Source organism: Magnolia sinica, chromosome 1 (genome assembly GCF_029962835.1).
Source record: "Magnolia sinica isolate HGM2019 chromosome 1, MsV1, whole genome shotgun sequence".
In the NCBI taxonomy this organism is placed as follows: Eukaryota; Viridiplantae; Streptophyta; class Magnoliopsida; order Magnoliales; family Magnoliaceae; genus Magnolia; species Magnolia sinica.
In genome coordinates this window covers 52,687,808-52,704,246 of record NC_080573.1, presented here as the reverse complement: position 1 = coordinate 52,704,246, position 16,439 = coordinate 52,687,808, and the positions used below count along the sequence as shown (strand labels likewise).

General features: G+C 37.9%; 1 protein-coding gene across 1 annotated transcript; it reads right to left on the bottom strand.

Annotated features, from left to right (window-relative positions):
- Positions 1-6,545: 6,545 nt before the first annotated feature.
- LOC131249659 (vacuolar cation/proton exchanger 3-like) lies at positions 6,546-8,529 on the bottom strand. Its single transcript, XM_058250443.1, has 3 exons — positions 8,332-8,529; positions 8,130-8,246; positions 6,546-7,162 (listed from the first exon to the last, which is right to left on the bottom strand). The coding sequence occupies exons 1-3, from the start codon at positions 8,527-8,529 to the stop codon at positions 7,070-7,072; spliced, it is 408 nt and encodes a 135-aa protein (XP_058106426.1). The 3' UTR covers positions 6,546-7,069.
- Positions 8,530-16,439: the final 7,910 nt, after the last annotated feature.

Below are 16,439 nucleotides of genomic sequence, written 5' to 3'. Positions count from 1 at the left end.
TGAGTGGGCATCTCATTTCTTGTGGTCTCTCGGTCTTATCAGCCGAATCCCAGTGACCCGTTACCCTCGGATAGTGTTTACGGTCATCCTTAACTCCGATCACGTAGACCCGACTCGGATCGGCCTGAGACCTATGCCATTTTGTTCACATCGTCGTTGCAGTTCTAATGATGTGTCTTGTGCGTCCATTCGATATACGGATCAAAAGTTATGAATGTTACATAGTATGGCCCTTAATCATGTGGCCCACTTTTGTACAATGCACGTGGACCACCTCCTTGGTACAAGTCCCTATGTACACTACACACATCACACAAGTTCTATGGAAAACACCACCCATCTCAACACATACTACACAAACCTAGCCTAAAGCCTACAACATTGTAATCTCCTCCCTAGGCAATGATTACCTTTCTTACAAACTCATCATGACCCCTCTTTCTATTTTTATCTTTCTCATTACCCTCTATTTCCCTCCATTTGCTAGCAACCTCTCACTCTCCCAACATCCATTTCTCCCTCTTTTCTCCAGCCCTCTAATCCCCAACATACTTCCAATCCCACTATTAAAAATAAATCTCCACCATTAAAATCTCTTCCTTGCTCCAAGGTCTTCATGGTGTAGAAGTTTGGGAGTTGGATTGCAAGTGGGTGACTATTTTTTTTCTGATTTCATTTATATTCTTTAATCTCATTATTTCTTCATGGATGGATCATATGGGACCCACCAATCTATGGTGGGGATCCCATTTTATCCCATGATGTGGCCCTTTGGCCCATCCTACATGCATGTCATGTTCCATGATGGGGTCATTCTCCATAGACCCCATCATGATGTATTTCATGATCCACTTCATCTCAAGGTCATCTAGACCTTAAAGATCATGTTGGGATGGCATCCCAACCATCTATTGTAGATATAGATCATGCATGTGATAGTTCTGTGATTGTAAGTGTAAATCAATGTAGATCCATATGTGACTGATCTTGGGAGGGCCCATTAGTGGCGAGGCCCTACCCCATGGCCGGATTGTGTTCTTCTCCATTTTTTATTTCCTATATTTATAGTAAACCTAATGTATGTGTGCCCACCTGATGTGCCATGCAACCAAGCCTAAGTGGTTGGACGTCCAGGCCCAACCATGTTGCCCCATGTTGTTGGCATGTTTTGGACAGCCTTTGGGCTTGATTTTATGGATGATCTTGGAAAGGTCTTGGGTCTAAGAGTTGTGTGACCCATCTCGGTGGACCCCACCTTGAGGAAATGGTGATTTATTTTCCTTTTATTTATCTTTTGGGCTGGTTTGGACAACAACATGTTGTTGTCCATATTGCCGGAAATTCTGTTATGTTACTGGAATGTTTGGCATGAAGGCCTTATTTGTGGAACCTTTCTCTTTGATTTCTTGGGTACTTATTGAAGGAGTGGAGTGGACCCCACTCTGAGGTGTGATGGATCACACCTCAGATTGTCCATACAAAGACACCCAAAAAGGGAGGCCCATAGGGGTGGGCGGTCCACCTTGCTGGACCGTCCAACCTAATGAATGGAGGGGAAAACACAAATTTCAACTGGGTTTTCTGAGTGGTGGGCCACTATTGTGGACCCCACATTGCTATATTATAAGGGAAAAATACTAAACATACATCTCTCCCCTACTAGATGAAGTTTGGGCCCACCTTATTGGATAAACATTATATGGACAACAACATTTTGCCCAACAGAATTTCTTGATAGGCTGTAATTTTAAATTTAATTAAAATATTTTTGAGTATCCAAAAATTTTAAAATTTTATAGAGGTGTGACCCACCCATGGTAGGACCTACCTACCAATTTTTGGGGCCAACATACACCTGTGTACACCATGGAAAGGGATGAACCAGCCCACTAGGCTGGGACGCCTAGGTCAAACAAATTTTTCTATACTGTCTATTTTCTTTAAATAAATTAAAATATTTATGCTACTCCAAAAATTTTAAAAATTTATAGAGAGGTGGGCCACCCATGATAGTACCCACCTACTAAGTTTTAGGGTCAACAGACCCCTGTGCAATTTGTGGCACTTGCTGGACCGGTCCACTAGGCTAAGACGTCCAGCCATGGTTGGCCATCCATCCTCGTTGTGAGCCCACCTTGATGTGTTGTGTATCCTCACCTTGTGATTTTTGTGCAATTCCTTTTTGGGTAAGACCCTTTGTATCATGTATGCGCCACCCTCGGATATTTATTTCATCCAATAAGCCCATTTACTGGACCCCAGAATGCCCGGGAAGTTGGGTGGGCTGAAATTCCAGTAAGGCCCAGTTTTCACTATACATTGTTAAATGGTCTTGAATTATAATTTTTCACCAGATTGGGGGTGCTATGTCTACACCCTATGCATGAATTTTTCTGAGATATTGGGCCCCCATTTATGACTTTAGTCACTTAAAAATTTGGGCTTAATAAATGCACTTTTGAGGCCCGCCATAGTTGGAATTTTATTGGGTTCATGAACATGGCTAATTGTTGGATTCTCTACGCTCTGTTGGGCTAGAAATTTTAGATAGGCCCATTGGACCTTAGGGCCTATATTTATCATGCTATTATGGTGGGTTTTATGGGCCAAAATACTCAAGTAGTTGGGCCTTTGGCTGCCCACTAAATTAACCCTATACTTGGGCCAATAAGTGAGGTCAATTCACTTGTTTCAAACATAAGAATTTGCCCATATGGTTGGAATATCGGGCTACCCATTAAGCCCACCATAAAGTATGGGCTTGTGCTCTTTATGGTTGGGCCCAAACCTTGCTTAAGGGTCCACCATTCTGCCTAAGTATTAGGCTTAGTGTATGGCCCACTAGGTCATAGATTGCTTAGGCCTTGGGCTTTGGTTTTTATACGTGTAGGTAGCGGGCTACCTTTTGGGACCCAGTTGAGGTTGGATAGCTTCCTTGGTGGCCCTAAAGTAGGCCCATATGGTTCCTTTAGGTGGTTGAAGGCCCATCTTGGGCCCTTGATTAGGACCGCTCCTTCCTTGGGTTTTTATGACTATCTTAGCTTGTGGGCTATCCCAAAGTATTGGGCCCCCACTAGAGGACTTCTCCTTGAGAGTACATGTCTAGACCTTGTCCCTCCTTGGGTAGGAGGAGTATGATCCACGTCATCATCGCCGAGTAGCGTACTTACACTATTATGACCCATATGCATCATCTGTGTGAATAGATTGCACTGTGTGTGGTCATTGGGTTGACATGATAAAGGTATGGAGTTTCTCCTCTTGTGCACATCGAGTACTTGAAGCTAGTGCATGACCTGTGTGCATGACTCATGCATTGGCATCGCATTTTATGATGATTCTGCCCTTGTTTCATCAGGGCCTTACCTCCACAAGGGCATTCATGGATGGCTATATATGTGGATACCAGAAATGTTACTTGAGCATATCGGGTGCATAGGATGCCCATGGGTGAAATTTTCAAAACTTTCATAGTACTAAGGATCTGCCTCAACATCATGATCGAGTGGAAACTATGAGTGCATAAGGACCTTATACCTTTGGGTTGTGACTCCCACTGTCATGTAGTCGGTTGGGTAGGGGTGTGGCCTTACCCGCCTAAGAGAAAGAGGGCATTGGCTATGCTAAGTCTAACTAGCTCGTGAATGGGTCCGCTACCGTCAGGCCTTGCTGGTGATTGGTTGTCCATAGGTAGGTAGTGAGGTCTCCTATGCTTGTTTGACTGTGCGGGTCTGTAGAGCGGCAGTCATTCAGCAGTGTACTAGACCTCGATGATTTTCTTATGATTGGAAACGTACTTGATATGTGGATTAGATATGAGCACTGGCATTACTTTATATCGCATTCGCATCAGCTGTATAAGCCCCTTTATGCATCACCTTGGTATGGTGCCCAGTACTCATTGCATGGTATTTATGGTAAGCCTTGGTAAGGCTAGCGACATTGTCATTGATCATATTTCCCTACATCTCCTATTATTCTTCTATGCACCATTATCACATAGCTTCACCACCCTCTAAGCTTTTATAAGCTTATGCATGATTGATACATACAGGAGATCCTAGGCAAGCGTCGTAGTAGCAGAGCTTGAATTAGATTTGAGCTTGAGGACCGCGGTATTGCAGACTTTTATCTCCTTCTTCTATTATCTTATGTATATCCTTTTGGACCTTATGTAACTTGTAAAAGTTCAAATTCATGGTGGATTTTGCGATGTGTTCCTTTGTTATTTTCAAGATGTTACTTGCTATGATCTTGGGTATGCTCGTATTGGAAATGGATATTCGGTTATGGAAATCCTCCTTGTGGGATCCCAGGACGAAACCTGCCTCAAGAACCGAGAATTAGGTACTATGGAGCCTATTGCGATCAGAACCGGCTATCAGGTTCCTTGTGAGTCCGGTTACCGAGTCTAGGGCGTGACACATCACAATCCAATTCTCACATATAAATCATAGAGTTGACTTGTGAGAGTAGGATTTTTAACTGGTTATCTAAACAAGACTTTATATATATATATAAAAAACGGTAACTATAATTTCATTAGAACAGAAAAAACATATAGACTCGAAACAGATCCGCTAGACCGCTGAGATAGTGGAAAAGCTAGGATCCCAAAAAGGAATGACTACAACTCTGAAACTTATCAATGTAAGAGGTCCATTCCACTATGAAATAGATCACCCTTTGCACTACACAATCGACCAAATTTGATATTCCGTTAAAACATCTTCCATTCCTTTATCTGAACAAGACTCTTGAGGATGAATCCATGCAAAATCATCATTGGGTTGTCATTATAGTTATGTTCTTTGGTAATCCTATTCAAATAGGTAGGGTTTTAAAACTAGTATGGCTAAAGATGAGTATATAGCATGCAATTTTAGTATTAATGGAAGGAAATGAGGAATTAGTTACATAGCTGCCCAAAAGTAAAATTACCTCAATAACATTTGGAATTCAATAAGCCATTCAAGATATATAAATCAAGAAAAAAAAATTGTTAAACTTGGATTGCTCATGCAATTAGAGTGGCACTCAGATTTGCAACTTCAATTTCACACATATCTTGTGTTAAAGAAAAGAGATTGATATGAAAAATAATTCTTATGATTCCATTGACCAGTCATTTGTTTTAGATACACACAGTCCACCTATCTAAGAAGAAGCAAACAACTTATCTGAATCACTGACTCTACAGATGTCACCTAACTTGCTTCAACTATTCCACAGTAAATGATCCACCTTAACAGAAGGTTCATTAGATTCTTGAAGCAGAGCAAATGGGCCAGAAACGGTATTGACACTTTCTTCAAAATCCAATCAGATTTTAGGAAATTCAATAATTACACAATAAGTTTGGACTGGTTTTTATGAAGGAAAGTTATACAAGTCAGATTCTTTGTATTGACAATATAACTTAATAATGATAATGTTTCATCCTGATATGACTTGTATTATTGATTTGTTCAGGTTGGCATTTAAAACCTATCCATACATAGGTTCATCATTAGATCCATAGGTTCATCATTAGATCCATAAATCCAGAATACAAAAAGGGAAGGGATCATGATTTATATATTAATAAAGAGATCAAACTGCATTTTCACAAACGGAATTAGATTCTATTAAATTACCAAGCATTTCCTCAGTTCATGAGAAGTAGAAAGTGATTTCACTTTGTTCCTTGGGATCGTATGCTCCCATGGATTCCAAACAGCTCTAGTTTCATTTTAAGGACAAAAAGATGGCAGAAAAAGAATACAACAAACTGAAAGCAGGAAATCTACACCTAGATGATATTAGGGAAATGTGGGGAAATATTGGGGAAACATGTGGAAAATAATGTTTTTTCGGGCCAGGTCATCTACACCTTAGGGCCCACTTGATCCACAGATCATATGCCCAACAAACATGCAGTTGCATGTGCAGAGGGCTGCTTAAAGGCTAAGTACTCTATATACAGAAACACTATGTCTTACATTGAAACAATAGCTCCAAAAACACCCATGGGCCCACCGTAAACTTTATTACAAAGATGGTTGACTTTAGAATCTCACTGTTTTTAGCTGATTAATAGCTGCCAAAATCAGCAAGAGCAAAATAACATCCAAAACAAGTTCCTTGGTCTTCAAAATACCACATATGAACTGCACAGTTACACTTTGATGAGCAGTAATGTCATGGTCGTGGAATCAAAAAAACATGGTAGAGCAACCCATGCAGGACCAAAAAAAAAAAAAAAAAAAAAGAAAAAAGCAACATCATTATCAGAATTCCTAGAAGCATTGTAATACCACATATGTAATACTTGGCATTGTTGAATAGCCACCAAGTTGATTGAGTTTGGCTTTGGAGGTTCTGTACCTTTTGAATCCTTTTTCTCCTTCACTTTTTCATTATCAGAACTCCTAGAAGCATTCCGATTAGGTTGCTTGCAGTGGCAAAAACCATCCAGACCGTTTAAAGGTAGAAGAAGCCTTGGAACTTGGTGTAACAACTTAGAAGACCATTAGAAACGGAGGTGATATATATTTGACTAAATGCATAGAAAATGCAGATGATATATATTTGACTAAGTTGTAAACCCATACACCTACTTACATTGTTAGCACTTCAAATAAGAAAACAAATCCAATAACTAAAAGATCTTATTGGGATTTGTATTCCTCGCACATTAAAAAATTTACCAAAATTCCCAACAATCCAATTCAAAGTAAACCAGACCCAACACTTAAAGAGCTTTCTCACCCAAAATCCCAAAACATAGAATAAAATCCAGACCTTTAAAACATTACAAAAAACTCAAAACAAAAGATTTTGCTCTAATTCCAAAGACAACAACCAACCAAGTTCTGACAATTTCAATGGTCCTTCCACACTGGATTTCTAAGGTATTTTGCCATTGAGAAAGAGAAATTTGGTTCTTCCATAAAAATGGTATGAATAACTTTTTCCAAATGTAGGCTAGATTCAAAGATTAGGTGTCATTTTCTAAACATTTACAATCTTATTCTAGTTCTGTGTTCATCTTCAAGATCATCAAATCTCTAGGCTAAGGTGTTATTACTCATAGTAGCATCCCACCAACAGATAGATATAAAGCTCCAAAGCCTGGAAGATTAAAGCTTGCTGCCATGACTTGGAAGCCCATTGCTACTACCTGAATCAGTCAAAAAACATAATAGCAAAGGTCAGATTTCAAAAGTATATGACGTTGTTCCAGATGGCGACAACTAATCACTGAAATTTTGAGAATTTTTTATGCAACAAACAATTTTTGATTTACAGTTACTGCTACTATTACTATTACTGCTCAAACTTCAAATGTAGGCTATCAAGAACATGAGATTTACAGTTTTAAGAAGATGCACTATCTTGCCTTCTCAAGATTAAGCATTAGACATCTCCGTGTATGATATAATCTGTATGATTTGATTAAGGACTACATATTTAGAAATAGTACAACCAACAATAAGAAATGCCATGAAAACATGAAAACTGTGACAAGCTCTTGGAAGCAACCACCCATTCCATAACTAGAGATTTAGCCTTTTTAAACACCTCTGCCAGCTCTCTCTTCTGATTCTTAAAGCATCAATCATTCCCTTCTTGCCATAAAGACCAATTTGGTCATCAAAAGTTAGAAAGTGTTTCTGGATAAATTTACAGATCCGTTGCATGTCGGGCACTCTTTGGAGGGTAATGGTAAAGAAAAATCTATAGTAGAGGGAAGGTGGACGAATTCAGTCCAGTTGTCAACAATGCCTTCTACAATGCACTCAGTTGTTGATTTCTCTCCACTGCAAGAGGGTATTACAAAGATACAAAAATGGGGAAGCAAAAACAGATGTAATTGCCATTTCACTAGTATTTTATCAAAACTCAGAAAATCAAATACAAGGAACTTGTTGGAAATAGTGCTACCTTTTCAAGGATTCTTAATTAAGGTTCTGAGTCCCCACTAAAATCTTACCACAAACATTGTAATTTGAGTTTACAGATCCTAAGGCAATGCCCAGAGAAATGTCTGGCATTATAATCCAAATTCATACTTATTAGTAAAATCAAAGAAACGATGATTTGAGTTCTATATATGCACTAGGAATTAAGGACCTGGCATTGCTTACCAGTTTGTTCTTAAAAGCGAATATGATTGCACCAGCATGTTTTGCTACATTTCCAACAATCGGCAGCAGGATTATGCTAATGAAGCTAACTGAAAGACCCCATGATTCGAATGCGTCCTGATTGAGAAAGTAGATCATCCATGAAATTAGGTTATGAAAATGAACAAGTTGGAAAGGGAGGTGATATAACTAACAATCATACCTCAATGGTGCCCACAACGTACTCAGATAAGAGATCGATTATAGCCATCATGCCTACTAGCCAACCAAATGCATTGGTGAATCCGATAACTGGCTTTTCGTCGGAGACAACATCATCGCTATCATAAGGGACAACATACATACAGGTGAGCTGCTGAAATTTTTGCATTATACGGAAATGCATGATAAGGGACAACATACATACAGGTGAGCTGCTGAAATGGGTGAAACCGAACAAAAATGACCCACCACTGATGCTGGTATTCCACACTGGGCTAGAATTGAAAATAAGCAAATGCAAGTGGATCTTATTTAATGTTTGAGGAAATGTATCTTTGTCAAATGATCTTAATTGCTCATTTAACATTTGAGGAAATGTATCAGGAAGTCCTTTAAATTTAAAAAAAATGTAAAGGAAATGTCGAGGTCTACAATGTTAAAAAAGAAATTACTAAGAAATTCATGTAACACAAAATAAATAAAAATGAATAATTGAGGATGAAAAAAAAAATGTACAGAACAAGTTAGGAAAAACAAAAATTGAGAAAGCAATGAATAATCCATATTGTACATCTTCCAAGGAGGCATTTGAGCATATTTCTACTTCTTATGCCATGCTTATTTGTCTCATATGTTAAAGTAGTACCCCATATTGCACCTTCCAACAAAGCAACCAGGTTGAGCTGTTGCTCTTACCAAGTTTTGAGCCAATAGCAACCAAATAGTACACATCCACCTTAAGATAAAAAGTTAGGGGTGATATTTGGTGAGTCTATTTGCTCTGGCTACTGTCTCATTTCTATTTCGACTACATTCTGTATTCTTTTCCACCTCCCCATTCACTATGGCATTTTTACAAGCATCCAGAGTGCGCTCTACCGTAGAGATTTTTTCCTTCAACTATGATTTTTTTGTATTTACCCCTTGATGTCCAACCTTCACAAATGCTCTCTCCACCAATTGAATATGTAGGATCATCCAACAAGTAGAATTTCTTGGTAGCAGCCAATCCATAGCAGAACCCAGCCGAGAAATAGTCCAAATCACATAACTCTTACACCAAGCATTTAAATTAAGTTTTGAAACTAGTGTACTTCCCTCAAATTAGAATTCCCCCAAATCAAAGCTATTTAATTTCTCAAAATTTTCATAAATTTTCACAAATTATAGCAATTTAGATTAAAATGTGGGGAAATAAGAAGGAATCGATCCATGCCTATTTATACTAGCATTTGATGGTGTAAGATAAGAGCATGGGGCACTGGCATCAGACAGGACACCTGTATGTCCGGGCCTTTGGAAATTCCTTGAAGATCTAGACCAGTTTGGAGCCTCTACGGAAGGAATGGGTGGATGATAGCAATGAACTTGGTGGCTCGAATTACATCTGGATGTATCGATACCTAAATGTGAACTGCTCGGAAGCCATTGAAGAAGGGTTCTCCTTCTTCTTCCTCCGATCTGAAAAAATCATGGAGGAGATTCAATTTGATTGAAGAGATGGAGAGAGAGAGAGAGAGAGAGAGAGAGAGAGAGAGAGAGAGAGAGAGAGTAGGAGGAAGGAAAATGGGGCAGGGAGAGAGGGAACTGGTTGATGCGTGCAGTTAGCGCTTTATAAAACTAATAAAATAAAAAACACTTTTGATGGGTGCTTTTTCATTTCTCTTTCATAAATTTAAAAGGGTTTAAAATCTTTTTAAATTTGAAACGGCTTATAGCCGTACCTAAACTAAAGAGCGTGGTGTTCTAAATTTGATATTTTGGTGTAGTGTTAGCTAGCAATTGTGTTTCTTGAGGCTTATGATCAATGAATCATGAAGGTAGCCACCACAATGCCAAAATAGAGACCCATTATAAATCATGAAGCTAAATCCACTTCCAGTATGTATTAGTTTGAAAGTTCTCGGTTCCTAAGGCTGATACAATAGGCACATTCCAAAATATAGGTGAGATATGCTATACTTCCTTGCGATTGCCAAGCCTACCTTGTTAGATCAAAATTCACACCAACTTCGATTGGCAGTGCATCTTTTGAAATTACAGGTAAAATGACATGCTTACCAAGAGAATACTAAGCTTCACCAGGCAACATAGCTATGTATGGATGGCTTTAAGATATTGTTTGACCAGTTTTCCGCTGCCCACCTTCCATAACTTTGCTACTAAAACTTTTCCACAAGAAAGAACGTACCTAGATATTCAAGTTGTGTGGTTAGGAAGCGACGACGGTGGTGGTCTTGACGGTGAGTCCTCGGAAACTTTCAGTCACACGGTGATGGGCACGCATTTCATCAAACAACTAGCAAGCATCGATCATCATACCACATTTTACATGCATCAATTGACATGTACTTTGGAGCGACGATGGTGGCGGTCTTGATGGTGAGTCCTCAGGAAACTCCTCTGGTCGACAGCCATGTTGTAAGGTTGAACTAAAAAAATCCTAACTGTTGATTGCCAAAGCCCATCAAACGATTGCAAGTTCCTGCTATGGATTGTTAGGCTGCAACACTGCATTCCAACTTTAAATAGAGCTGATGAAGAGGAAACATAGGAGATGATGCTACAGTGATTACCTAGAGGAAGGGGCCTAGCCCAAATCTACATAGATTGGCCTAGAGAACAACAACTGATTACACAAACTTGCATCACACCCAAATCAACCCTAACTAAAATATTTATATAAAAAAAATTATAATAGTAAAAACCCTCAAAATTTTCTCAGCAAGAATGAAAAAAAGAAAAGAAAATGTCAATTCTAAGACACATCAAAACAATCCAAAATGCCTCAAAAACCCTAAACAGGCCCCAATCAAGCCCTAAACCCCCAAAACCCAGCAAAATTGAGCAAGATGCTAATGAATCAACTGTCAAGATGCAACATAGGATGAGAAAGTCCCATCCTCGAACATCATTCTCGAGAAGGTTGAGCACGACCTTGACCGGTCGAGCTGTGGAGGAAGTTGATAAGATCATCAATGTCAGAGCAGCTGACACAGGTGATTGAGGAGCCCTTCCTACGGGCCTTGAAGGAAGCAGAAGACATGAGGAGGACGAGGCGAGGAGATGGGACTCATGGCCTACAATCCCAATGAGAAGAAAAAGAGGACTCATGGCCTATGATCGCCAATGAGAAGAAAAAGAGGGGAGAGAGAGAGAGAGAGAGAGAGAGAGAGAGAGAGAGAGAGAATAGGGTGCACATAGAGTTTTAGGACAGCTCAAGAACGGTTTCAAACTGTTTTTCATTAAGTATTGCCCTAGCTGTTTCTAAACCAGAGATGTAGCCATTCCTAAAACAAAGTTTTGGTGCAGTGACACATGTGGAAAACAAATATATTTGACTTATATAATGTACACTCCTAAAACAAAGTTTTGGTGTAGTGACACGTGGAAAACAAATATATTTGACTTATATGATGTACACTCCTAAAACAAAGTTTTGGTGTAGTGACATGTGGAAAAAAAAATATTTGACTTATATGATGTACACTAGATGGTGTGCATTGTAACTCATGTTCAAATATGTTTTTAAGAAAGTATTATACATATGAACTATGCACGAATGGTATATGCATGTGGAATATTGTTTGTGTATACTCAGATAGCACATTTTACTTATGTGATGTACGATTATATGGTGTACAAGTAACCTCGTTCGAGTACTCTAGTGAAGTTCATTTGTAATCCAACAATAAATCTGTGTTAAAGAAGTTTGATGCGTCATTATAAATATCTTATAGATGATTTAATGTTCGAATGCAGATATTCTTAGTTCCTTAAATTGTGTTATTATGAAGTGATGGCATTAGAATTATATTGTGATTGCCTAAGTAGATATCATATATCCTGAATGTATCGTCCCTTGATCTCAATTATTTGATTATTGAGCCAAATGAGAAGTTATCATACGTTGAATGCATCTTGAATCCTTGCATCATATAAAAGCATTTGAATGACAGTTGAGAGTGGTTGGATCATTGGTTGTTGGATATGTGGGATCATATGATTAGTCATGATTATTGGATATTTTAGGCCATGTGATTGGTTGTGGATTGTTGAATGCTTCAGGCTATATGATTAGTCATATACCTAGTGTTGGGTTCCCGGGTCCAAACTTAGGTGAGCATTTCGGTTATGCGAGAGTCCCCACTGCCGAGGACATCATTGCAGAGCAAGATCCCCAATTATTGAGGTCGGCTAGAGAGATATACAAATGTATCCCCTCATCACCAAGTCCGAGTATGATGACGTGCATTGGCTTTTGGTTATTGAGGAGCCCTACGGCCAAAGATGGGTAGGGTATAAGTTACTCATGGTAGTTCTAGTAGCATGCAGTGTTGTATAGGACAGGTGAATGGTGAGTGTTAAAGAGAGAAAGATCTAATACGAGGGCAGGGCCCATTACAACAAAATGGGCCTTTCTTGGCAGTCAAAACCTCCAATAAAGGTCCAAAAAATTGCTGGTAAAGATTTTACCAGTTGTCGGGCAACATCCAACAAAGACTCGGTCGGTAAAGGTTTTACCAGCAGCTAGCACCTTTTACCATTGGTTTTTTGGACCGCCAGCAAAATGGGAAAATGCTACGGATAAAATCCATAGCCATAGATAGGCCTTTGCAATTTGATCCGTAGCCATAGGGCATAAATAATAGTGAATATTATATGAAATTTGCTATCCAAACTATTGAACCTTTTTTCATTCTACTTCCTGTTGCATTTATGAATGTTTTTTTTTTTCACGTTGCTAGTGATTTTTCAAGTGTACAAAGGTGCCCATTAATGTGAGAAAGAAGTGCAATAATAATATTAGGAAGCATTCGAAAGCTAAAGGTCACCAGATTCACCAGCCAATCCTCTTCCATCGTCCTAACATGGCATGCACAAGCGTGAGATCCAGACCATCCTTAGATTCCTTAGCTCTTTTCCAAGTAGCCTGAGAAGAAAAAAAGGAAGAAAAAAAGGGAAAAAAAAAACAAAGGAAAAACAGAATTAGAAAAAGAAGAAGAAGCTAATTAAGAAAAATATGAAAGAAAAACAATCTGGAGGGGGATGCAACGGTAAAGATCAGATCTACATATGTAAATGCGTGCAAACAAAGAGCTGAAAGAAAAAAGAAGAAACAAAAAAAGAATCTGAATCTGTTTACGAAAACTGCAGTTAATGGGCTAGCTTCACATAGATTCAGATGCAATTTCCCATTGAAAAAATATTGGTATTATAAGCAACTCACTATCATCAATTCGTCAATTAAAATTGAAAGATAGCTTCAAATGATCAAACACCAAAACAGTACTTTGATTGCTCATTATTTCATAGTAACAAGAAGATAACATCTGCAGGGATACAAAATCGAATCAAAGAATATAGAGAAGAAATGATCGAATTCCAAAACAAATTCCCAACGTGCCAAATCACTAGATAACATCAATTCTCCAACCATGCACGAGAACAAAAATCCTCAACAAAGCAGAAAAGTTGTCCAAGAAAAGAAAATCAAGACAATGAAAACAAGATTCAACAATACATTCTACTTGGGAAAAAAACTAGTGGACATTCAAAACCATATGAAAATAAATAAATAAATCAATCAAATTACCAAATGAAAAGCCTAGATTACAACACTGGGATGATCTTATTCGAAGAAAGGAGAACTTACTAGTTTTAACTCTACCAATGATCAAGTAATATCACCACCTAATCCGATCTTGAATTGTGAATTCTCTCTCTATCGAACTCGAAAGTGGGAAGTGGGCCTTTTTGATTTCAATTTGTGTTTTATACTTTGATGAGAAACTAAAGAAAAAAGATTAAAAATGAAAACCCACTAGGGAAGGGAGCTATGCTTTTGGCAGAGAAAGAGATGCAAAAGGTTAGATGGAGAGAGAGAGAGAGAGAGAGAGAGAGAGAGAGAGAGAGAGAGAGAATATAGTCTATTAGTTTTGATCAATAGTCTTTCCAGAGAGAGAAAGAGAGAGAGAATATAGTCCATTTGGTGGGGAGGTATGCTTCTAGCAGTGATGAATATAGTCTTTCCAGAGAGAGAAAGAGAGAGAGAATATAGTCCATTTGGTGGGGAGGTATGCTTTTAGCAGTGATGAATATAGTCTTTCCTGAGAGAGAGAGAGAGAGAGAGAGAGAGAGAGAGAGAGAGAGAGAGAGAGAGAGAATTCTTACATTCGATTGGTTTGAAAGTGAATAGCAATGATGTCAAGCACCAACATTACAACTGACATCTGACAATAGCCTAACCAGGAAAAAAAATGAAATTCAACAAGTGAAGCCAGGCTAACAACTGAGACTCCCTACCAAATGGAATTCTAAAAAAAAAAAAGGTGTTCTTGAAAAGCTTAATGCATGCCGATAGGATTTATTTATTAAGAAGCGATCTGCATCCAAATCAATGAAGGCCGATGGATCATCTTTACTCAATCAATGAAAAGATTTCTCAATTACTACTATCTGCTCCATCAGGAATGTAATCAGCACAGGATTCCCAATGCAATACAGATTCAACATACTGAAATAAAATCTGGTATAACAGCAATTCAAACACTACTAGAACTCATGAAGAATGTAATAGTATTTACTACTAGAGTTCATGAAGTTTCAGATCAATTAGAAACTAAACTACTTCTAGTAGAATCCCATGCTTCTTTACACTGTCAACCTAAAAACAAAACATCCCATTTAGTATCATTTTAAGAAGGTTTCTAATACATAGAAGAAAAAAAAAATTCAATAATGGTGTGTTTGGGTGCACTAAATATCATGAAATTTCATAATATTTCATTATTAATCAATCTATTTTAGTGCAAAACATTAAGAAATTTCATTATATTTGGTGCAACCAAATGCACCCTATATATAAACAACTTTTTGGAAAATCAAAAAACAGAAACACTGAATATTTCTCTCTTCTGATTCAAATTCCCAACACAAAACCAAATGGTATTCCAGGTTACTTGAATAGCAGCTTCATTCTTACAAGCATCATTTTTTCACTAGGATTGTCAATTTCAATCCTCGGAACATGTAATCAAAGATAGAAACTTTGTAAAGAATTGAAGCTCTCTAAGAGATTTGAACACAAATTTATAAAATGAAAAAAAGCAAACCTCCGAGTCACGATTCAATTCACCCCAACAATCATCTGATAAAGCAAGAAATTGTACACTTGATTAACCATCATTCAATAATGCAAGTAGTTTTTAGAAAACAATAGTGCATCCAAACACACCCTAAAACAACTGGAAAATACTGGCGTTCCTCGCAACTCTAAATTCACATGATATGGCTCCCCTGAGTTTCGGAGTACCTGTGATTTTTTGCCATTCTTTCATCCTGATGAGGCATATTAGATAAATGGATTGGATTGCATCTAAACACCAAGTGGGCCCAACAGAAAACTAATGGGGCATCCGTGCCAACCACAGGAAATAGTAGTTATTGAACGCCCACCATTAAAGACCTTCTATGGGCCACTGTAATGTTTATTTGCCATCCAACTTGTTGTTAGGTCATACAGACTAGGATGAATGGAAAATACAAATATCAGCTTGATCCAAAGCATTTAGCCTGATGAAGGTTTTAATGGTGGGAGTTCAATCATCACTGTTTCTCATTCAACTTGATACTTGAATGTGCCTAATTTTTGGGCTAATTCCCTGAAATGATTTTTTTTTTTTTAAAGATGGACAGCATCGATGAAACAAATACATCATGATGGGTCCGCATATAATTAAATTGATTAAGTACTTGTAAGTAAAATAGTTACTTTTAACCAATCATAAACAAAACTTACTTATCTAAAATAAGTTACTTATCTATTGCTGTAAATAGAAAAAAGTAACTTGTTTGGCGGTATCCAAACAGGGCCTTAATCATAAATTCATACTTGCTAAAAAAAAGTAGAATAGATTTGAAGTGTGTAAGAGAAGTTGAATTCATTAAGTATATGCAGATACAACTATCTACATATCCCATCTTTTATCAAATTTCCTTTGTATGTATTTTAAACTTTCTAAGTGAAAAATAAAAATAAAAATGGAGTTAACAAGCTAATCATAAATTTTGAGATCAAGGAGAGGAAACACCATTTTCAAAGTAGGG

Coding starts and splice junctions, on each gene's coding strand:
- LOC131249659 (XM_058250443.1), bottom strand. CDS start 8,529: ATGTTGTCCCTTATCATGCATTTCCGTATAATGCAAAAATTTCAGCAG. Junction 8,247..8,331: donor ACGTTGTGGGCACCATTGAG/GTATGATTGTTA, acceptor TTTCTCAATCAG/GACGCATTCGAATCATGGGG. Junction 7,163..8,129: donor TCGCTTTTAAGAACAAACTG/GTAAGCAATGCC, acceptor TGACTGATTCAG/GTAGTAGCAATGGGCTTCCA.